Source organism: Lipotes vexillifer, unplaced genomic scaffold (genome assembly GCF_000442215.2).
Source record: "Lipotes vexillifer unplaced genomic scaffold, Lipotes_vexillifer_v1.1 scaffold619, whole genome shotgun sequence".
NCBI lineage: Eukaryota > Metazoa > Chordata > Mammalia > Artiodactyla > Lipotidae > Lipotes > Lipotes vexillifer.
In genome coordinates, this window is record NW_006777082.1 from 1,482,585 (window position 1) to 1,508,450 (window position 25,866).

At 34.8% G+C, this 25,866-nt stretch overlaps 1 protein-coding gene across 1 annotated transcript in view; it reads left to right on the forward strand.

Annotated features, from left to right (window-relative positions):
• Nucleotides 1-25,866, forward strand: part of SGCZ (sarcoglycan zeta) — a 921,190-nt gene that overhangs the window by 583,203 nt on the left and 312,121 nt on the right. Inside the window, exon 2 of the mRNA XM_007450764.1 lies at nucleotides 8,964-9,158. Coding sequence (XP_007450826.1) covers nucleotides 8,964-9,158 — 195 coding nt within the window. The remainder of the gene's footprint in view (nucleotides 1-8,963; nucleotides 9,159-25,866) is intronic.

Consider the following 25,866-nt stretch of genomic DNA (forward strand, 5'->3'; position numbering starts at 1 on the left):
ATTCCACCTTAAGAGGGAAAGAAGGAAATGTAGGTCTCTTAGGGGAGAGTAAATGACGTTTAGGAAAGATGAATGGGCCCTTAGAAGAATAGATGGGAGGTGTGAATAGTTTGTGACAAAGTGGGCCTGGGTGTAATGTCATTTCTAGTCTCCTGTCTGGTGACATGAGTCAATTTGCCCTGGTTGATGCAACTCCTGGGGAGGGGATTTATGGCAATTGAGTTCCTTTTGCTAAATCCATCTATAGGCAGAGAAGGGGAGTTCAGAGCAATCCTCTTCCTGTATTTGCTGTTTTTCAAGTGCCAGTAGCTCAAAAGAATCAATGTGCCAAAGTGGCATATTTGGGGATGGCATATTCTGCTACCCTTCCTCAGATAAGGCAAGAAACAACAATAAAACAACTGAAAAGAAAAGGAATACAACACATACATCATCACCAAAGCTCCTCAGCTGAGAAGAGTAACCAGTTAATCTTATTTAGTTTTCTAATACCAGCACTGAAAAGAGCCTGATTTGTGGTGTATAAACTAAAATCAGAGTGCCATCAGTCCATTTCTCTTTCCAATTTTCACCTCTGGTGGACAGACAGGTTATACTCACAATCTAGGTGTGCCTGACCAAGGTTAGTATGAGTAATGATGGACGAAGCATTCACCTCTTCTCCTAGCCCATGCTCTCCTGAGTGGCCCCTACTGAGATTCCGCAGAGCGAGAGTCGGAGGATCAGGGCCACCCCTCAGGCGGCATCTCCCCAGCACTGATGGAGACATCTGTCCACACAGGTCCCACTTCATGATGACTATTCAGGCTTCTTTCTACACCCTTCCTTCATGGCATCAGATGCTGAACTGGTCTGCATTTCCTCTCTGCCACTAACTTGTTATATCAAAAATGGGCCCTATCTTTTTCCCCCACTTTAAAACAAAAATTCAAGAGATGTGAAACCTAATCATTGGCCCAGTGGCTTTGTCTTCATCCAGGTAGTGAACATTTAGTTATGCTGGGGATAAAAACTTTGTTTTGACGAGATCATGTGGATCTCTACAAAGTCATCTGTGTTTAATTCATTTAAAGCAGTACATTCTAAATTAAAACATATTCTCCATGAATCTCCTCTTTTCCTCATCTCCAAAACTGAACTTAACCTCAAGCAGAACACATTTCTTAAGAGCTCATTACACAATAGAGAATTTTGCCAAAAAACAGAACAAAACAAAACAAAAAAAACCCAAATTTGACTATGCTATAAATAATTTAAATTAATGTAGTAAAATGTAACTAAGTTTGTGAAAGTGGGAAAAAAGTGACTTTCAATAGAATAAGTATTTTGAAATTTGTTTGCAAGATTTTTCACAACCAGTGGTGCTTTCCAATTAATCATCAAGGGTGTGGAAGCCATACTGTATCTTTCTTGTTCTCTTGAAGTTTTTCTGCTTGCTGTTAGTAAAAAAGCCAATAAGCCCTACTCTTTCTCCTATTCTCTTTCTTACTATTGTCCATTAAACATGTTTTCCTGTTGATCCTTATTGCTTTAAATATTATGGGCTTTCTGGTGGCCCAGTTAAGCTCTCCAGCCATGTTTCTGGCAAATTTGTGTTTCCTTAAAGATTTTTCCCTTTCCTCCTGCTGTGCATGTGTAGCAGTGCTTTCCTATGGGCTTCTCATGCTTGCAATCTTAGTGTGAATGATGCTTACAACCACCTATGTTGTTTTTTGTTTTTTTAAATTAATTAATTAATTAATTTATCCTTGGCTGCATTGGGTCTTCGTTGCTGTGCCAGGGCTTTCTCTAGTTGCGGTGAGTGGGGGCTACTCTTCGTTGCGGCACATGGGCTTCTCATTGTGGTGGCTTCTCTTGTAGAGCACGGGTTCTAGGCAGATGGGCTTCAGTAGTTGTGGCTTGCGGGCTCAGTAGTTGTGGCTCGTGGGCTCTAGAGCACAAGCTCAGTAGTTGCGGTGCAAAGGCTTAGTTGCTCCGCAGCATGTGGGATATTCCCGGAACAGGGATCGAGCCCATGTCCCCTGCATTGGCAGGTTTATTCTTAACCACCGCGCCACCAGGGAAATCCCATACCTATGTTGTTTCATCTCTTGGTGATGATACAACTCTGAGTGGGCAAAAGACTTCCCAGCCTCCTTCAAAATCACTTTAATGGCTAAGTTTTTCTGTTAATAGCACATGAGGGTGTCTGAGAATTGAGTGACTTTATTGTTAGGAACCTAAATCTAAGTCTGTGACTGAATAAATGCCGAAAACTGTGATGGAGTTTTCATCCAATTAAATACTGGAAAAGTATTTTCTATGTAAAAGTGCTTCATTTTAGAGTACATGAAGTATGCAAAATAAGCTCGGAATGATGACTGGGTCATTCTCTGTAAATGTCCACATTTTTCTAAAATTTTTACTCATTTGGGAATGTGTTGCCCTTTTAATGCCTATTCAGGTTTCTTTTTTACTGTCAGCCTTGGCTAGAGTCCTCTTCTGTTTCATCTCAAGAGGTAGCTCCATTTGACTGAGATATCTTTCATCATTCTTGAAATTCAGTTGCTAGGCTGCTACTTTTCCAGGCTGTAAAATCTGACTACAGCATTTTCCATAAACCAAGTGGAAAAAAAAATTCATTCCAAATGGACCTTTTTCTTAAGTAGAAATTTTTAACTGCCGTCTTCTTGGAATGTGCCTTTGAGAATTAAGTATCACAGATAGGGAGAAGTTTCAATTGCCATGGTAAGTGGACTTTATTGTTTTCAGTCTCTCTCAACATTAGTAGCTGTTTAGAGACTCATTTTCTGGGAACCGAAAACAAAATGCCTTTCTGCTGTGTAAAGTTAATGCCATATAATTTGGACACGTCAAGCATCTAGTTTTTTAAATGATATTTCCAGCATGTCTTTTAAAATGAATTCCAATATAAATACTTATATGGCACTGAAGGAGGGGACCACTAGCTAAAAGGTGGAAGATCAGTTTCTTAAATGAGGATTTTTACTGTTTAAAAGGAAAGGGGAACTTTAGCATTCTACTTTTCTCCTCCCACGTTGCTCTTATATAAGTCAGTATAATGTTCATTTGAGAGCAGAGGGCATTGGGGCCGAGGAAGGCTAAGTGGTTTGCCCTAGGATGTACAGAAGAGAATGGCCAGACTGGGATTACAGCTTGGCACGTAAATCTGAGACTGCACTTAGCTTGCTGTGCCCATTCCTTGTCTGAACAAATAACAGACAATTGTAGTGTTAAATCTAACATGATCAACACTTAATGAGCAGTGACACCAACATGATTTACCACTTCTCCTGGAATCTAAGATATTCCCAGTGAGGAAGTTAAGGGGTTTTGGAACTGAGATTCAGTTTTTATGGTCACAAAGCTGTTGCATATTGTTACTTGAATGTGCCAAGTGCTAGCTCTGTAATCAGAAATTAAAAGCAATTTCCCAAATTATCTAGCTTACTCTCCAGGAGATACATGCTTCTCTTTTATATTCATATTTCCCATAACAGGGAACACAGGGAACAGGTCTGAGCAAAACTGAGATTCTTAATTTATATTTTAATTTTAAGGAATGAAATAGTGAGTTAAACAATCTGCTATTTCCTTCCAGTCTGTGTGCTTACATCTCTGTTTTATAGCCAGTGTTGATGTGAGTAGTATTATAATAGTGTTAAATGTGGTATTTTAAAAACAATTACATCAATTATATGACTTGAAATATAAAATTGGGGTCTCTTTACACCTTTATCATCAGATTGACAATTTAGTGGTAAAATCTGGACTGGAGAGAACAGGTTCTCAATACCTGGGCTTGAACTAACTTTCTAATGTCCTCATGCTTTTGGGCAAAGTCCGAGAGTCCTTTTTCTATTCTTGGTAAAACTCAGATTTAAAAAAGTGATGACTTACAATTCACTTCCATGCTTCTCAGTTCTCACTGCCATATTTAAGTTGTTCAACTCCCCCCCCGCCATTAGGATCATAAGGATACAAACGTGAGCAGGTCACTTGATCATCCTTTCAGACAATATTTCTTCCTTACAAAACATAAAACAGAGCATTCCATTAATAGCTTTTATTTTTACCCTTAATTTAGCCATGCCAATGTAAAACAATTATCTCAGACACTGTAATCTCTTTTAACCTCTTCTTTTCTTCTAGTCTCACAAATATTAAGACATGTCGAATTTTCTTTAGCCTTTCCTGTCTAGAGAGATGCCATGTCTAATTATATTCACAAACGCCCTCCTTTCTCTACTGCCAATTTTAGAAAATAAATAATAAAACCTTACTTAAAGAGAGGAAAGACTGTGGGGATGGAAAGGAGAAGATGGTACTTATACCCATGAGCATTCTAGGTCTTATGCAGTGAAATCCAAATGGAGCAAGTTTGTAGTGACAGAGCCTCTGATTTAGTGGGCTGTGGAGCAGGTGAGTCTCAGTGCCACACGTCCCATAGCCAGGCACCTGCAAACTCTAACCACGGTGCAGCTACCTTCAGTTTTGCATATGCTGATGTGAGTCAGAATACTAGTGCATGACTAAGACCAAGAACTCCTCTCATTGGATTATGATCATTATAACCTGTCTACTTTATTCCCACCTTGTAAAGCCCAGCTGCCTGGCTGATCTTCTGTCATTGTCACTAGTTCCTTGGCCACCACACCTCTAAGAATGCAGAACTTGTCTCTGTATCCCAGATTTCACCTTGACTATTGGTCCCATATTAAGTAACCTCATTGCTTTTCCAGTTTCTCTCTCATATCCTTCACATAAACTCACACTGGTCCCTGATTTAATACTCCAACATCTGACTTCATATTCTCATCTGAAATCCCATTCCTTTGCCATTCTCTACCCCTCAGAAAAGGTCTATACTCTCTCCATTTCCTCATATTTCATTTTCTATTTAGCCCACTCTAATTCGGCCTTCAGATAAATCTTCAAAGATCTCCTTTAACTTTCTTTATAGAAGATTTCCATCATTTTAATTTCATCTTAGGTGTCACTTCCTTGGTGAGGCATTCTCTTTCTACCACTTTCAAAGTAGTTTCCCACGCCCCCATTATATCACCATGCCTATTATCTTCATAGCATCTATCACTATTTAATATTTTATTGCTTATATCATGAATCCATTATATTGTATTTATCATCTTCAGAACATATTACTATTTGATATGTTATTTTCTATATACACATAAATTTTTACGTTATTGGTTTATTGTGTTTTCCATAACCATGTGAAATTCATGAGTGCAGCAAACTTGAACTCTACCTGCACATAGTTGTCACTAAAAACATATTTTATTGAATGAAGACTAGAGTCTCAAAGCACTATTTATACAAAATACCTAGATAATGATGCCAGGTAGATTGGAATATTTATAATGTTACCTTGGCTTTAGTATTTTGTACTGTTTTTCCCTTCTGTGAGGCAGGGGAGTAGTAGCCAATGGACTCTGAAGCTTTAGTTAATTTTTCTCCCATTCCATCCAGCTCAGTAGACTTTACCAGAATTCTCCAGAGCTAAATTATTAGTGATGAATCATGTTTAGGTCATTAGTGATTAATGAATGATTAATTCATTCTCTTCTAGTATTTACATACTAAGTTATTAAATTTACTGAACAAAATAACCCTTTCTGAAAACTAGATTTTCCATACCTTTGGAGAAGAATGTTGAAAAGTTCACAAGGTCTAGAGAGTGCAAAGTCCAGAATTAAATCAGCCCTTCCCTGAATTACAAGAGGATACAAGTAAATGCATTTATCTTAATGTGAATGCTGATAAACATCTGGATCCAAGAAGGCTGAAGACTTCCTCAACCTTAGCTAAGAAAGACTGTGTTTTAGAAGTTATTTGACTCTAACGAATGCTTTTAAACATAAAATCTAGTATGAAATAGAACTGCAAAACTAAGATGAAGGAAGTCCTAATTATTTTAAGTAATAACCAATAATAGGGGTGGTCACAACCTTGAAAACCAAAAGAATTGCAAAGCAATAATTTTGAGAATGTTGAATTTATATTTCAGAAGGAAGTAGAGAGGACTAACCAGAGAGACATCTCAGCACAGTGATATATTCTCTCAGGAAATCTTGGCCATTTCTGTTTCAGGAAGTTTCCTTAGCTCTTCTGAGAAAATAAGTATATCTGCAAGTGTACGTTTGTTACATTCCTTTAGAATGACAATAAACACACAATTTTCTATTTTATTTATGGAATTCTCATAATGCCAAGGGAACCAAAATATTTCAGAATATGTTTAATACTTGAATATAGGTCAGCATTTAACATTTCAGGCGAAGGTTGTAAAAGTTTCAAATATAGAGTAGTTTGCTTAATCTCTTAAGCGTTGTATGTTGTTCTCTACAGAGCACTGTAACCACTGTGAACGCTTTTGTGATCTTGAAAAACACTCAGGTCTGTGAGACTTAAGAAAGAAGGAAATTTTTAAAGAAAACTCTATAGTCTTGTTGTCTTTTTGCAGCTTGGATATTCTGAAGTATTTTGTGATGAACAAGATATATAAAGTAATAATGTTAAACTCATATTTATTTAAGAAAATATCATGGAATTTCTTGAGATGGTAAAATAGTTTTACTTAAATAACAGATTTTTTGTTTTCTTGACAACTTTTTCTCTTGGCTTTTTGTTATGCTATTTGCTTTTTCAAATTGTTAGGGGCATTTGATATATTTACTGAATTTCTGATGCTTTACCAAAAAAAATCAATTCTATTGTTGAAAGCCCATTTTCTTTGTAATGTGTGTTTGTTTTATTTCAGATACTTATTAAGTTCTCATTTCTTTTCTAAAGCATGTTAATCTCACCTTCATGTCTAAACGGAATTTGTAGAAATAGAATATTCTAAAAAGGAAGTTTGCTTTAATATGAGATTAAAGACAATGCATGGTCTGAATAGTCACAGCATTTTGCTTGTGACTTCAGAGACCAGCTATACCAGGGAAGGTCTCTTCCTTGTCAGCTGGACATAATCAGGTTTCTGGGCTCTTTTGCTCCACTCTTATGTCCATACTCTTCCTCTTTTCAAGAACATGGCTCTTCCTTTTTCTTCCCTTTAACTGTGGTGGTCCTTAGAGTTCCCTTTATCATCTTCCTATAATGTACTTTCTACTTTGTAATAATAGCCATTGTCAGAACTATAAAATCTCCACCAGAATCTTCAGGCAAAGTAAATTCCTGTGGTATTCTGTCACCTGTTGTATAACTTTACGTTTTGTAGCAGTTAGTAAGTTACACATCTCCACTCCAAATTGGAATTAAGGTCTAAAGCTTTTGGGCTACTTTCAAGAAAATATTAAATATTAATTTAAATAATAACAATGACAATAAAGAAAAAGGTAATTTTTTATATTATGAAAGAATTTGTTCTTAATCATCTAATAGTATTAGCTCGTCTAATACATTTTAAATTATAATTTAACATATGAAACTTTTTATTATCTTACATATAATATATTGTCACTCATAAAAAATTGGAGAGATAATATTTAACAGTGCATTAATACATTATGAAGTTATAGCTCTAAAATAAAAAGAAAAATGGGAGAAAGCCAAATAACTTGGATATTTTGCATTTCTCAGTATATAGTTCAACATTTTATTTAGTGTAGGATTAAGTCAATTAACACCATAAATTAATAATCTTACATTATATATTTTGTACTACTTAATAGGTAATTTAAATTCTTTGTTAATGTTGTTTTTATTGTTGCATAATTTATTCAGCATTATTTCTGTTGGTGTATTAATTATTAATTGCATGCACAAGAAATCTGAGAAAAACCTAAAAAGAAAAAAATGAACAATTATTGTTCTATAGAAAATCATGTTTTATAAAATTTAAAGTTTCCATCCTTCAGGTAATGAATATATTATTCTGAAAATTGTATACCCAGTACATATGCTTTGACATTTCTTATCCATATTTTTAGGTTTTATCAGATAGTAAATAATTCATTTTCTCTTTGAAAGAACTAATTTAGAACCTAAATTTATATACTACCATAGAATACCATCTCCCCTTTTCCAAAACTGACTTCTGCTGATATCATTGTATTATGTTACAGGATAGTAAATATGCTGTTTGTTCTTTCAGAGGTCAATTTTATACTGATAACTCATTGAAATACAACTAAAATAAATAACATTCTAAATAAAAGTTTTAATTAAATAGTTATATCTATATAATTCTAAATAAAAGTGATTTTCTTTCCATAGGTTTTTGCAAAACACACTGACATTTTATTAAACATATACACTGAGCTCCTTATATCCTGCATTATTATTATTTTTTTTTTTGCGGTACACGGGCCTCTTACTGGTGTGGCCTTTCCTGTTGCGGAGCACAGGCTCCGGACGCGCAGGCTCAGCGGCCATGGCTCACGGTCCCAGCTGCTCCGCGGCATGTGGGATCTTCCCGGACCGGGGCACGAACCCTTGTCCCCTGCATCGGCAGGCAGACTTTCAACCACTGCGCCACACAGGAAGCCCTATCCTGCACTTTTAAAGCCACAAAAATATCTTGTGGTACAGTTGGCCTCTGTCTACTCCGAAGAACAGATGAAGTTCATTCCAAGAGTAGCATGGCTGTGCATACAGTTACTGGGCTTTAGACAAATGGAAGTATTGCTGAGAATCTTCATAGACTCCTGAGAGCAAAGGTCAATGTTAGGATTGGACAAACCCCGCTGAAAACGATACACATCTTAGAGATGTAACAGGTAGTTAAATAGCTTTGAAAAGCAAAACTAGTGATAAGGATTTGAGGGGTTTTATAACATTTCAATTAATTTTAATTAAATAAATTAATTTTAATTACTCATCAATAATTGTGTGAGCACTCACCATTATTCTTAGATATCTTGTGCCTTTTGATTTTAAAAAAACCTCTGGTTTTATTTTTGAATACTTCTTTTCTTTCTTTCTTTTTTTTTTTTTTTCAGATGACACGAGAACAGTACATACTAGCAACACAACAAAATAATCTGCCAAGGGCTGAGAATGCACAACTTTACCCAGTGGGAATTTATGGATGGCGAAAGAGGTGCTTATACTTCTTTGTCCTTCTGCTGTTGGTTACCATGATAGTTAACTTAGCCATGACAATTTGGATATTGAAAGTGATGAACTTCACCGTGGTAAGTACCACCATGATTTTATATCTGTTGCCTTTGGTTCAAAGAAGATATAGCTTTATTATTTTTTTAATTGACAGTTATTCATCTTAATCTTTACATGTTTGCCTTGAAATTTCGAAGACTGTCATATATTATTTTATGACTGCATTCAATAAGTAATCATGATACATATATTTTACTACCTGCCATTTGAGTGTGGGGAATTTAGATCATGAGACAGCACAGCACATTGATTTATTAGGAAGTTAGAAAACTTTTAATCAATAAGCATAAAGCATTGTTTGCTAAACCTGGGAATCTAAAAAATGAGTCTGCTTTTAGAAATGATATTTCATGTTAAAATTAATATAGGAAATCACAATTTCCTTTGAAATACTTTATACAGAATGTTTACGTCTCTACATTTGCTTTCTATGTAATATACTGCATGATCAAATCTAAACCCTGGAATTTTACTGGGCTGCATGGAACAATGTCTATAATTGTCATCACATGGTTATCTCATTCTATCAGAGAGCATGGCCATGGTAAATAAAAGATGAACCAGGAATTAAATCTCTATTTTACAAAAATCAGTAATTAGCAAAATCATTGTATAATCCATAGATGAATTTTGCTTCAGTTTTTTGACCATGTACAATAAACCTATGAGGATGTCTTATCTGGGAAAAATTAGCTGCTTCAGCAAAGTCTAGTTTAGCCATTTTATATTTACTGGCTAAATTCTTAAATTTCTCTACTCTGTCTTTAAACCATTCTGCCTTTGCTTAGAAACCTGATAGCTTCACATCCAAGCAGGTATCTTTCTTTGCTGACCAAATTGCTATTATTCTTTAGAACTCTGCATCCTCAGGGGTGAGTGGAAAGCTGGCTATTTAACTTCACTGATCTTCCAATGTGGGGCTGTCTTTTAAAAAAAAAAACCCGACTCTGCTGTGTATTGATTTAGCAAGAGTAGTTTATTTCTGACTTCACTAATACCAGATTCTAACTAGAAAATGAGCCCAGCATCTGTCCACAGTGTAGGGCCCTGCGGTTGTGTGCAGTAGGAGCCTGGGGGGCAGGTGGCCTAACCTTCCAAAGAGGAAAAACTATAACTGTGCAAATCATGATAAAACAGCATATGCTCATGGAGAAAAATGAGCTGAGCAAGGGTTCCATTTTTTCCAATACAGTGCAAATTCTGAAGGGTATTCATCAAAAAAAGAAATGAAAGACAAAGAGAAGATGGGCAGGACTCAGTGTGTTCCAGGATTAGAGAAAATAACTGCTTCCTAGACATGGATATATGTTCAGGGTCATTGATCAAGGCCTGTGAGGCTGTGGGTGGCTAGAGGTGGAGCTGGGGGCTACTAGGCAAATGATAGCTTTATGAGGCTCTGGTAACACATATGAACCATTCCTTTGTCCCAGGAGCTGGCTCATTCCTGTACCCACCACCCCCCAGAAAAAACAGTCTTGAGAGTATCTGACACAAATGTCATGAATTCCACCTGTCGTCTTTTTGTTCTTCTGAGCTCTGCTCCTGTGTTCACTTACTCATGCCTTCTTCATATTTGTGGTTTGTGTATCACACAGTAGGGACAGTATGTACACCCCTGCAGATTTTTTTATGCTCTCTTAACTATCAGCCAAACTAGCAGTTGCTGACAGCAAGTTTTTCAACATCATTATTTTTCGAAAAAAAATTTTTTTTTCTTAAAGAAAAGAAGGGTAGATTTTTCTCCAAGTCTTAAAGCATTCTTTTTCCTCTATCAAGAGACATCTTTTAAAAGCTCATGAAAAATAGGATCCTTAGGGAGCCTTGATCCTATCCAGTGACCAGTCCACAGGAATTTTCAGATTAAATGCATGTATGTTTCTGAAGCATGTTTAAATTAATTAAGAAAATAGACTTAAATGCGTAATTTCATGGCTGCATGCATCAGCCTCCCAATACCTTGCTGCATGCTGAGGCCAAAGCTGGATAAGCCATTCAGGGAAAATAATTGAACCGTCATCTTTGTCCTCTGGATCCACACAGGCCTCTGGGTCTCTGTTACCTATGGAGCTCTCTAATTTGAACCTCAGCTGGCCAAAATGTAAATGTCAACATATTCCTTGAGATAATGAAAAGGAATTTATTTCTGTAGGGATCTTGACATTTATTTACTTATTTTATTTTAGGCATATCTTTCTTTTTTGTTGTTTTTTAAATCACAATTTTATTTTTTTATAATCAAAATAGAAATCTATCCTTCCTTTAGCTATGTAAGCTATTTATATGTACCTGAAATAAATAGAAAGATAAAGTTGTAATTTTTGTATCAAGATAATTTTTATAAGGTGACATACTCTTTATATCCATGCAGTGATTCATAATTGTTCAGAAAAATACCAAATTACTTAAGTAATTGCAGATTTTAGCAGTCCTAAATGCTACACATCAGATTAAGCTGCATGTACTTGCAAAGTGAAATAATTTGTAAGCCTCTTACATTAGAGCAGTAAAAAAAAATCAATTTTAGTTTTCACTAGTACATTAGGATTGTATCTATCTCTAGAATGAATACGAAAAACCACTTGCCATGCTATAGTGAGAAGTAGTTAATGGTGTGTAAATTGTTTAGGGAGTGTTGTTGATCTGCACAAAATGCATTTCACTTTCATTACAACTGTTGCCATTCAATACATGGAAATATGTGGCTGTTAACATCTCTTATTTGGGCAAACTTGACATGTTATTGCTCTCAAAATATTGTGTTTTCAGCATAGCATGTGTAGCTGCCAACCTGTTCTATCATGCTTCTTGGGGTCCATCATTATGGCCAGTATTACACATGATCTCTATGGTTGATATGACCTTATTCTGTTTCTCATTTTGTGGAAAATAATATCACTCTGCTGTTGAGATATCCAGCTGCAGAAAATCAAGAAAAAGGAAATGACTTTATACCACAGGGTGAAAAACTGAGGGTAGATATAAACAATAATTTCCTGGCCATGATAGTTGGTAAGTGTAGGCATGAGTTGAAGGGAGAGATTTTGAAACAACATTCTCTCGAGATCAGTATAACCCAATTACATGCTTCTGTTGTTGTTGTTTGGTTGTTTGGTATAATATCTTTGTGATTCAATATAATAAACTAGTCCAGCAGCTCTATCAAACCAGGCATTATGCTGAGGCAATGTTCTTTTCTTCCAGTGCCCATGGTAAGTAAATTAGCTCTATACTTGAAAATGAATATAATAATAAAGTATTCATTTTAGTCATGAGAGTACTAAGTAAAAGTTGGTGGCATCCAACTGCAACTTAATTTGATTAGACATGTTAACAAGCCAGCAAAAGAAAGAATGGAAACTTAAGTGCCATTTATGAAGTGAAGATTGAGAGGAAGGTCATGAATGTTGTGACTGAAAAGTCAAGAGTACCCAGATATGGATAATAATTGAAACAATCAATTAATTGAATAAATTAGAAAAAAATTCTTAGAGGCTTATATGTTGAGTGGGATGAATGTTGGATGAAGGGCAATCCCAGGAGAAGCTGGATTGAATATCTTAGTTTTTAAGGATTGAAAAGGAACTGGGACATTTTTAGTTCAACCATCCACATATTTCTAGAGTTCACTCTACAACGTTCTCTCTATTTGGTCACTCAGCATCTGCTTAAATCCTCCTTTGGATGATAAGCAAACCATCCCATTATATCACTGGATAGTTTTGTTGTTATTGATATATCTTGGTATCTTGTTGCAATCTTCCTGTATGTTAACTCCAGTCTTATGATTCTAATTCCATTCTTTCAGTCTGACATCAATTTATTAATTAATCAAGACCACAATATGTTCCAATATGTACACATATACATACATATATAAACAAACACACACACGTATACACATATATATACTTTTATACATATACACATCAAGGATATATATATCTTTGATCGTATTGCATTTTAATGTCTAAAGATCAGAATATGTAAGAGAGATTCTTATGCAATCCCTTTGGTTTCCTTAGTTGCGACTTCCTTTTATCATTTCATATTCTCTTTATTACATATTTACAAGTATATGTTTACAAGATGATCAACCCTTTTATGATATCTTTCTGTTTATGGCCGTTGTCTATAGAGTCACTGATACCTTTTATCATATTTTCTTTTAGTGTACCTTTCTAAAGTTGAGATTGCACATAATACTATATTTAGCTTTCTGCTTTCTCACTTTTTAAAGCTAAATGTTTTTAAAGTTAATTTGGGCGGAATATGAAATAATATACTTTTTCTGATTCTTAAATACTGTACTCCTTCTAATACTTTGGTAAATGACACATCACATATCCCCATCTCACACTTGTAACTATTTATTCCTTTTTTTTAAATCTTCATCAGTAACCAAGTGATGTATTATCTATAGCCATTTCCAATCTACCTAAGATGGCTAAAGTATGTATGCAATATGCTATCATCTGTGTGTCCATCCAAAAACTTGCTACTCCCACAGTTTTCTTCATTTCACTTCCTAATAGGACCATCACTTTGGAATGAACTTTTCCATCTCCATTTATCCAACTAGTTCTTATATTTATCAAAGCTGTGTCCTAATCTCAGATGCATTTTATTTCTTACTCAGAATCTATGGATATGGATAAACATACGTGAAGCTTAAATATGAACTAACCATATTTCATTGATTTTTTAATTGTTTTTTTCTCCTCTCCTTAGCATGTTTGTCACAAAATATTTTCTTTCTATATGACCTTGTTTATTTTCTGTTCCCCTCTCCACAAATGGAATATAATCTCTGTGAGGCCAAGGGTTTTTGACACTATTTCCACTGCTGTATTCCCAAAGCAGAGGATAATCCCTTCCAGATAATTAGCCCTTCACAAGTATTTGTGGGATAAATACCAGTCTTTAACATTACCTGTGTTGAAAACCAGTTAGCTGTTCATTTCACTATGATGTGTGCCTTTCCAAAGGCCCAGCTTGACCTAGGAAGAATTGAGGCAAAACTACAAGTGATCCCAGGTCTCTTTGCTACAGTTTAAGGTCTCATAAGCACAGGGAATGGTTCGTGGCCTATGCAGTGGTATTTATTAACTTCTACATTGAAAAAGCAGTTTTGTGTTCTGAACACCAAGATTAATAATTCCCAGTGGCTCCTGATTTAAGAGCCAACACATTCCAAGAAGGCAGGCCCAACCTTGATTATCCATTATCAGTGGTACAGAGAGCTGCCATTATTAACATTTATTTAATATGAAATATTTTATCCTATAAAAGAATATACATGTAATATATATGTAAGGCACAAATGATATAATAACAATCATAAACAATGAAATGAACACTGTGCCACATCCCCCAGTTATAAAAATAAACATTACCAATGTCTCCTAACTCTATCTATAGAGAACCACAATCCTGAATGTTTTTTTCTTGATTTATTTAGTTTCATGTGAGTGTATGTGTGTGTATAAACCTCAAACATTATATTGCTTTTAGGTCAGCAAGCTGTTTGCAAGATTTATTCCTGTTAATGTGTATAGCTGCAGTTTATTTAGTTACTGCTGTAAATTTCATTATGCGTGTACCTTATTTATTTATCAATTTTCCTTTTGAGTTATTTCCAAAGTATTTTTTGTTTAATTTGCTCTCACAAACAGTGATCCTAAGAATATTTTTGTATATTGATAAGTGTAGTTTCAAATGTACAAGAGTTTCTCTGGGTTCTAGAGTCTAGAGTGTATGCCTAGAAATATTGGCTTTTAACATGAATTTTTTTCCCTAAAGGGATTGAGTCAGTTTGCTACCACCACGAGCAACCTGTAAGGGTTTCTTTTGTTCTCCTTAACTCTTAACAGAGAACTGCCAGCTAAACTAAACTGCTACCTCTTAAGCCACAAATCTGACAGCCAGCTATCTCATAAAGATCCTCTTTGTTTATTGGTTTGTTTGTTTATCTGGGTGTCCCTTTCTGACAGATTTATTCCTTTATTTTTAGTCATATGTCTTATCTCTGCAATAGGATTTACTATGTTGCATTAGATGTATAATTATGGTTCATCTAAATATGTACTCTACTCATTTTCCCAAAGCCCCATTAATGTGGGAATTCCTCATGGAGCAGAATCGGGTCTTATTATCTTTTTTATCTTGGTATCTTTGTCAGGCACATAGTAGGTAATACATTATTTTCCGTTGACCATTACATCACTTATTACAATCCCTCTAGAAAACGTAACCAGAGCCTCAAGTGTGAGAGAAACTCACCGTGTTTCCTGACTTCCAGCCTCTCTTGGGAGGGAAACTTCTGCAGTGGAGGCTCAGCCTGCCCACCACAATCATAACTTCCCCAAGTCTCTTCATTTAGCAATTGAAATCAATGGAATATTGAGATTGTCTAGAGAAATTTGTTGACCCAGCTTGGTCTCATCTTAAGGATATTTGCGATTTTCTAAATTTACTTTGATTAAAAAGAATAAAAGATACAACACACAAAATAAGTCCCCACGAATTATAAACTAGTCTCCGGTTACTGAAAAAAGATGAAACGGATCAATAACAGGAGAAAGTAGAAAAGGGGAAGAATTTTATTCAAGTGGTCCACAGGGCAAAAGCAGGGGTGTGGGTTTTTATTTGCATTTCTCACAGAATTGTTGTAAAACATGGACTCAGAATCAGACTTTCAAAACTTCTGAAGCTTATGCTCTTTATTCATTCCTGTCAAAAACCCACAGACATATCACCATCTGTTTTGTGTATGCAACAATTTAAGAACAGAACATGAATTCATTTTCATAACCATAACTATTATATAACCAAGGAAAAAGTTTGAGTCTCTACTACATATTGGTAAGATATTTTCCCATAGAAAATTGCTGTCAGTAGCAGATTCCCTTAGATTGCTGGTACTGCCAGAAACACCTCTCATCATCCATCAGCAGTGGTTAAATGAATGAACTTTGGACCAGACCTTTGCATCCAAATCCTGGTTTTACCACTGATTAGCTATATTACCTTCAACAAATTAAACTGTGGTTCAGTTTCCTACTCTGTATAATGGGTGCAATATTATTATTTTTATTAGATCGTTGCAAACGTCATCAAAAACAATTAAAATAATGAAAGTTCTTCAGAAGTGCCTGGCATATCTTAACAGCTAAGATTTTGCCATTACTATTATTATTACTCATATTTCTGCTGTTCTGACTTCTCAGTTATTCAATACATCATGTGAGTTAATGATTTTTTTCTATTAATGTTGAGCATAAAACAGTCCTAGAAATGTAAAAAGGTCTAAAAACATGTGTATTAATGAGTAAGTAGTAAAGAAATGAGGGTGTTTATAATCTTGTTTCATACTAATGATATGCATAAAGGTTAAGAGCATGAGCTTTGGAGACAGACAGCCTGATTCCCATTCTGGCTCCAGAACAGCTGCTTAGAAGGATGGTCTTGTGTGAGTCACTTAACCTCTCTAACACCAGTTTCTTCATCTGCAAAATGGTCAATAGAGATATTAGAAGTAATAAGTGAGTGAACTCTTATAAAAGTGCTTAACATAGAGCCTCAGAGTAAGTACTAATTAGTGCTAGCTATATGTAATGACAAACATTATTTCCAGGCTGTGATTAGCTGTTCATAATGATTAGCTGTTCATAATTATTTATTTTATAGGATACGTTGTATAAGAGAAAATGTCTTACTTCCTTGGGATGATGGATGGATAATAAAGATTTCTTTTGAAATTCTAATTTGACACTCAGATATAAAAATTTACCCAAAACTTTTGAGAGGAACAGTTCAGCTGTCAAAATGTCATCATGATTTGGATGACCCTAAGACGTTTAGTTTGAAAATCTGCATTACCTGAAAGGGACCCTACTGGCCTGTCTGAATGATGGAGCTTATTTTCCAGAGAGAGCTAATCTCTTTTTTGAACCATTTTGACAAATATACTACTTAAAAATTGGATGACAGAGTGGGATTTCGGTTTTTGATCCTAAATGTTCTGAGTTTCTTTAACGTTCAGAGCTTTAAATGCTTACCTGATAGAGATATTGCATTCTGAATTATAGCCCTTAGGTTATAACCTTTAGATCTGGGAGTGAAAGTTTGAGATGCCCAGCAGCCCGTATTTATTTAGCATGTAGTTTGTATTCAGCCAGATTATATGCTTTATAGACCAAACCTTACTGAATTTCACAACACTGCAAAGTAAATATTATATCCCCTTTGGCAGTTGAAGACACAGAGGCTTAGGGAAATTAGGTAAACTTCCCCAGGTCACACTGATGAGCAAGGTTAGAAGCTTGGGCTCTACAATTTTAAAGTTCATGCTCTTTCTGCCACCTTTCATTGCATTAATGTTATCAAGATTCGGTTAAAATTAAATTAGTTCAATGTTCCTCATTAAATAATTTACTTTCCTGTCCACTTTAGTGCATTCACACAATACCATTAGATACATAACTATGACATCACTGCTTTTTAAGTATATTTAAAATTCATTGGACAAAAGATACCTCAGTCCTCTGAGCTATTTTAATTTAATGGGGAAACGTGCCTAATCTCTCATAGTCAGTGAGTAATTAGAACAGTGAAAACCCTTCTGTAAGTTCCAAACATGACTATGCTTTTGAGTTTGCCAGAATGAGCATTAAGCTTAATTTCTGGATAGAGAAATGGTGCTTATTAATGGCACCTTTATAAAAGGGACAATGATTTTCATAAAGGCTGTTTTATCCCTGTGTGACTCCAATCTAGTGTTTGCCCTCATTAAACTATATTTTGCTGAGGAGTAACTAATTGCTCATGATGAAATACCATTCTGAAGGTGATTTAGGACCATAGCTTTTGTCCACCTTTCTGGGCTGCCACTCCATTTTTCCAGCTAATTCCTCAGTACATGAATCATGGCTCCCGCCCCGAGCCAAGGAGGGTGGGGTGCTATCTTCTGTGGCGTGACGACCACTCCACAGGGGGAGTGCCAGCAGTGGAAGCCCACCTGCTGGAGAGCCATCCGGCCTGCACCGCCCCTCAGTGTGGTGTGTGTGGATTTACTACAGAATTTATGAGAGTGAATAGTACAGTTAATGTTGCAAGACTGCTTCCATTATAACCCTCTGTTTGTACCTCCTCATAATTTTCTGACAAATTGTCCCTCTCAGGTGAAATCATTCATGCTTAGTCTTAGCCTAGCAGTACATTTCCTTCCCTTGCCTTTAGAAAGAAAAATTTAGTCACTTGTATCCAAATTCAAACAAGTACCAAGCAGTCATTCCTTTGACTGAATTAAAGTACAAAAACAGGGGCATAAGATAAACCATGAACTCTACATAGCATGTGCTAAATTGAACTACATTAGAATACCAGATATTTTGCAGGAGAAAACAAAGAATTAAGAGAATTAGCCATTGAATAAAAAGTTATAGAAAGTACAGACTTGTTAGCTCATATGTTTTTATAATATAGAGAGATGGAAAAGACTTGTTCAGTGCCTGTTTTACACAGAGAAGATGGAAATCCAGAAAGATAAAATCACTCACCCATGTGGGTGACTTGCAACCAGACTATAAAATATGTTAGATCACATTGAACTTAATGTAATAAGTGCATTGTGCTTATCCTCACATATAATAGCATATAGTATGACCTATATACTTTGACTAATTTAGTAGGAAATTTAGAGGGAATTTTAAGTTTTAAAATGAAACAATGCTAATTATCTTAAGAAGAGTTAACATTTTGCTATTTTGTAAAAAAAAATGAAGCAACCATTTGTTTTTCAAAAGCATAATTGAAATGTCATATTTGTTTCTAAGAAAATATATTTTTTAATAAAAGTCATCCTTTAAGCAGGGATTCATATGAATTTATTAATTTAAATAATAATTTCACCATAGACCTTCTTGTTAGTTTGTAAACTCATTCCCAGATCAAATATATGTTAGTACTACTTAATAAGTTAATAGTACTATACCACATATTAATACTATTTATTATAAGCAGATTTAGTTTGCTAAATAGTTTAATATTTAGTTTTAAATATTTCCAGAAATTCACCATTACAGCGCCTTTGCAAATAACTACACTGTTTCAGCAGCTGTTTATATCAGCTGATGCCTGTCATCTTTGGGGTAGCTCACAGCTTCCTTCCCAAAACATATGCATGATGGTCCATAATACAACTTCAACAGAGTTCAGCTGTATTCCAACTTGTAAATTCCACTGAATAATGTCATTAGAGAATTATATATCTGTTCTCTTGTGATTCACATATTTCTGCTATTGAAAATTGTGTATATTTCTGAGCTTAAGAAATTTTGAAATAGGCTAAGCCTCTGTTATCTCTCATATCCTCTTTATTTCTTCTTGATCAAGGGGTTAACTTAAACTAAACAGAAGAATCACTGGGCATTTGTTGAAAGTCTTCATATAAATTAACCAAGTTTATCTCCTGATGCTAGTTTTAGTTTTAGTCGGAGGAGGGAAGTGTAAAACCTAAATTTCAGCATGCCCCAAATATGCATGTGTGTGCACTCATTACAAAAGAAGTATTTATTTTCAGTGTTCATTAAAGTCCAAAAAATATGATTATTAAGAAGCAATACAAATTGCTTAAACAATGTGTAAAACCTGTGTGCATCTCCACTATAATATGCCTTTTAATCTCACTTCCAGTGAGTTGCAATTTTATGAATTGGACTCTGTTTTTCGGTTAACCTAGTTAATTTTTCTCTGATATGCTTCAGTCTTGATTGATGACTTAAAAGCAATATTGTCACTTTATGTTTCTCTAAGAGCTCTGGTTAGTGAGCTGCAAAAAAACAGACAAAATAACCAGATTTGCATTAGGAAGACTCTTATAAATTTATTTAAAATACCTGAATACCTAGGTATTTAAAGAAACATAGAAATTGGTGTCAGTAAAGAAGGAAAGGGAACAAGTATTCATGCAACAGTTTGTTAGGTACTTTACATAGTTTATGTTACATAGTAGGACATTCCTATGAGATGCATATTATTATCTCTTTTAAAATAAAAAACTTTGCCCAAATTCACGTAATTAAAAAGTGACTGAATTAATGTTTGAATATTTGTTTATCTAACACCACAGGCCAAATTTGCTTCACCTGCTTAGGAATCATTCTGCTGTTGATGTTATTCACACGTCAGTGTAGCCAAAATACAATTTTCTACATAAGCAATATTCTACTATTCGACAATAATTTAATAAGTTCACTTATAAGTCCTCATACATTTTTATAGGGGCATGAGGTTGAATATTTTCTAGTTAATTTTGAAATGGGATGAGGTTCTTACTTTACTGTCTGCTAATATTAGTTTATGTTCTGTTTCTCTGTTTTTTGATTGATTATCATATTCATAGTATATTAATTATAACAGAACTACAGAGTCATGATACTTGCTATAACTTTTTCCGCCATTTGTACAAATAAGAAATGTGAGCTCTGTTTTAACTATAGGCATACTCAACTTTTCATATACTAACAGGCATTTTAAACAAGTTCAATGTATTGGTGATCTATTGCCACAAGAATGCTGTGTAACAGACACAAATCCCAGTAGCTTAAAATAATCAACATTAATTTAAATCAGGAATCTGTGGATTAACTGGGTGATTCCATCATCTGATGTTGGCAGCACTTCCTCATGGGTCTGCATGGGTCTGCAAGCTTGCAGCTTGGCGGTTTAGGATGCCTCATCCCCATACTTGACAGTCATTTCACTTGGATCACATGTCTTTCTTCCTCCAGTAAACTAGCCATTTTTAAACAGGTTAGAAGTTCCAAGTAAGAGCATAGATCTGTGCAAGACCTCTAGATGTCTAAGACGCAAACTCGTTGGCCATCATCACTCAAGTCTGAGCCTTCTATTAGCCAAAGAAAGTCACATGTGCAGTCAAGATTCATAGGATGAATAGACTCCACTTCACTTGTATCCTAAGAAATGCAATTAAAACAAGAGCTAAATATCGCTTATTTTTAGAATTTCAAATAGGCTTGATTTTTTTTTTACAGCACTTTTAGGTTCACAGCAAGTACAGAGTTCCCCCATGCCCTCTGACCCCACACATGTACACCATCAACATCCCCACCAGAGAGGCACATGTGTTAAAACCAGTGGACACATCGTTGATTACCCAAAATGCATAGTTTACATCAGGATTCACTCTTGATGTTATACATTCTGTGGGTCTGGACAATTAAATAATGACATGTGTCAAACATGATATAATAGTATCATACAGAGCAGTTTCACTGATAGAAAATTCCTCTGTGCTCCACCTATTCATCCCCGCCTCTCCACTAATACCAGAAATCCCCAAACCTGGCAACCCTCCATAGTGTTGCGTTTTCTAGAATGTCATGTTGTTGAAATTATACAGCATGTAGCCTTTTCAGATTGGCTTTTTTCACTTGGTTAAATGCATTTAAGTTTCCTCCGTGTATTTCATGGCTTGATAACTCATTTCTTTTTAGTGTTAAATAATTGTCTGGATGTACCACAATTTATTTATGCATTCACCTACTGAAGGGCATGTTGATTGCTTCCAGGTTTTGGCAATCATGAATAAAGCTCCTGTAAACATCCATGTGCAGGTTTTTGTGTGAACATAACTTTCCAATGCCTTTGAGTTATCCCAAAGAGCATGATTGTTGGATCATATGGTATGAGTATGTTTGGTTTTGTGAGAAACTGCCAGACGGTTATCCACAGTGGCTGCACCGTTTTGCATTTCCACCAGCAGTGAATGGGGTTGTTTTTTGCTCCACATCTTCACAAGCATTTGGTGGTGTCAGTGTTTTAAGTACCATTTTCAAACTTATCAAATTACCATATATTATTTCCCTTTAGTACTGGTTTAATTGCAGAAATATTACACACTTTAATATATCTATATTCAATATATATGTGTATATATGTGCATGTGTATGTGTGTATCTATATTTAGATGCAAATACACAATATACTTACTTTTATAATCACCAGATATCCTACAGCTTAAAGATAGTTACCCTGAAGTTTTATTAAAAGTAATGACAATATTAAGACATTGCTTGACAGCACAAAAGGATTTTTCCTTTCCTTTATAAAGAATAATTTGAAACTTGTACCATTTTTTAGAATTCTAGGCCTTTAGAGTAACTTGACATCAGGTATGTACCCTAAAAAAATAATCAGAAGAGTAGAGAAAAATTTATGTCCAAATAAGTATATCTTCTCTATGTAAAAAGCAACATAAAGATGTAAACACAAGAGGGAGTTAAGGTTATAGTAATAAATTTATGTATGCAATACTAATCATTAAAAATTAAGTTTCAAAATCATATTAATGATTTTGAATGAGTGTTTATACTATAGAATCAAGTGAAAAGACATATTTAAAATAACATATGCAGGGCTTCCCTGGTGGCGCAGTGGTTGAGAGTCTGCCTGCCGATGCAGGGGACACGGGTTCGTACCCCGGTCCGGGAAGATCCCACATGCCGCAGAGCAGCTGGGCCCGTGAGCCATGGCCGCAGAGACTGCGCGTACAAAGCCTGTGATCCGCAACGGGAGAGGCCACAACAGTGAGAGGACCGTGTACAGAAAAAAAAAAAAAATGCAGTATTATATCATCTCTGAAAAGAGTTGCTTAGAAAAATATTGCTTTGGCCGAAAAGTTCGTTCTTGTTTTTGTATCTGAACGAACTTTGTGGCCAACCCAGTATCTTAAATAAAAGCAAAATATTAACTAGCAATTACCTTTTAGTGGTGCTCTTATAAGTTTCTTTTTCCAACTTTCTTCTTGTACTTTTTTGTAAACTTTATTCATTGGCTATGTATTTTATAATCAGTAGAAATCTGTGTGAACCATAGTGAGTTCACTATACTCAATATAAAAAGGCTTGTTTTCTTTTCTGGAATTAAATACAAAAATATGGGTTGTTAGTGAAAATCTAAACGTTTTAAAGACCTTATGAAATAATACTTAATGGGAACTTAAAAATAGTACTGTGCCAATTGTCTTGTTTTACTTAAGAAAATGGAGAAATTAGTATTTGATTTTCAGAGACAACAAGCTATTTTCTTTAGGATGAAATTAGACTTTCATCTGCCAAGATGGGACCAATCCATATTTTACAAAAGACACACCTGATCCTAGATCAGCAACTTGTTCTGATGTCTGCCTTCTAAAAATAATATTAAGTGCATCAGAAAAATCTTACTGACCTGGAAAAACCCATATGGAAATCTAATCTTTAGTTATGAGCCATTGAATATTAGATCAAGAAATATTTTCCTCATCAATGATTTTTATATGAAAGTGAATTTAGTCCCTAGAAAACAGATTAAGCTGTGTAACTAGACTTCTGACCTCTATTTTCCCTCTGGGTGGGAAGAGGCCTAAACTGACTGCCCTGATTATGTTTTATTAATGATGAAAGTACTTGACTTTCCCTCTGACTGACTAGGTCTGATTCCTATACATGCAGTGATATATGTGCATATTTTAAAACAGGGCGTTGCTTTTTGCTTTTTTCAATTGGTAGCTTAATTCAGTTAACGTGACTTGATAATTTTGTTGTGAATGTTCTTTACTTTTGCTTAAATTCAAAATAAACTTATAAATCTTATAAAGTAGCAGAACTTATGTAGGTCTACCACAACCACTGTGTGGACTACCTCCTTCATTTATTTAACTGATGAATTGTATCCAATCAAGATTCCTATTTAGAATTCAATCCATGTTTTGCATGAAGAGCTGTCTTCATGAAACCAATAAACAATATATATTCAGTTCTTCCTAAAAATCATGTTTAAAGTAGCAAGTGCAATATGCTATTACTCTGAAATAGTTTTCCAGTTGTAATCTTATTTTAATAAAAATTGTGAAAGATAACAAATCATTCACTAAGTAAACACTTTTATTTGTATTTTCCCCCTTCTAAAAATAAATAACAGTGGTTTATTTCATTAAAATTGTGGATAAAAAATCTTCCTGGGAATCATTTATCTCTAGCTCTATAAAATTTCCTACTATTAATTCTCCTAGTACTTGAGTAATTTTATACTCATTTGGCCTAAGCTTTTTAAGTGTCTCCCAAATGGAGGAATACTGAGATTGGAGGCAAACAAAAATTGCTGTTGCCTTACAAAGTTTCGCCAATCAGAAAAATCAAGCAACTATGGAGTTTGGTTGATAATGATGTGTTGATGTAGGTTCATCAGTTGTAATAAATGTACCACTCTGGCTGGAATGCTGATAATGGGGAAGGGTGTCCATTTATGGGGGCAAGGGGTATATGAAAATCTCTGTATCTTTCATTACATTTTACTGTGAACCTAAAATGGCCATAAAAAAAATCTATTAACATTATATATAAAATATAAATATGTATACATTTAAAAAATCAACCAAAACCATATTCCTGTACTTAATAGAGCTCTGGCCTTCCAATACAAAATGTCATGCTTAGTCATATCTACAATAAAGAATAAATATGTTCCCTTGATTTTTTCACTAAACTATGAATCTTGAGTTATTCCAGGGACATTAATGTTCAAGTCAATTCAATACAACTATTTGTATTATTCCTTGTAGACAATGTAGAGTGTAATTGGCTGATTTCTCTATTTTTTAGTTAAAAAATACATTATTAATGTTTTTTAGTAACCTGTTGATAGTTTAGGTATTGGTATGTCACCTTAAAGAAATAATTATGGAAAAATTAGACCTGTTTTGTTGCCATTCTCCATATTGAATGTTGTCCCTGAAATCCTCCTTTAGCCCTTTAATTCAAGTCTTTGTGATACAGGTCTATACCTATAGAGGTTCATTCTGAGATATGGTAAGCTAATATTTGCAACCCTAATTTTGCAAATTGTATGGCTATTGGAAGAAATTAACATGTGATTCATATTAGTTCTCACTTTTTCTCCTGTAATCAATATGGAGACACTGACTTTACTCTTGTTATTTTAGAAAAAAATAACTGCTATCATAGCATCTTTCCACCAAAGGCAACTGACACTCTTTTTTAGAGTCAACTGTATTACCTTACAAATTGATTTCTGATCAATTATGTAGCTCCGTATTCTCAAAGAAGTCATATAATTCAGTAAATGTGCAACAAAACGTTTGATAAGTCATTTTACCTTAATAATTTGTTTTATAAACTTTTGCTTATAAATTTTGTTTCATAAAGCTTCTGTTTCAGAAGATGTTATTTATAAACAAATATAGAAATTATCAATCTAAAATTTAAATCCATGATTCTGCATTACTTCGGCAGGGCATTGGTGATTAGTTATTAAACATTACTTTCCAGAATGCTGATAATTGGGTATTTGGGTAGCAAAATTGTAGTTGCAAATCACCTATCCTTGAATTCCAGCATAATTCTGACAGGCCCTTGACAGCACACAATCAGTGTCTGCTCACAGCCACATCACAGTCATAAGCAAACACATAAACAACAGGAAATAAAATCTTCACTTTGAATCATTACAAAATTAGATATTTCAAGCAATACCACTATATTCCAAATAATAACCTGAATCTAAATTCTGAAACTCCAAGCAGAATTTAACAGTGTCAGCGATGCAAACCTGTCCTGACCTTTTGTTCTTTTTTGGTCTCTCAAATAAAACCCAGGAACCAATTAGCCAGTGTTTGTGCCTGAGAGGAAGGAAGGGAAAGAGCAG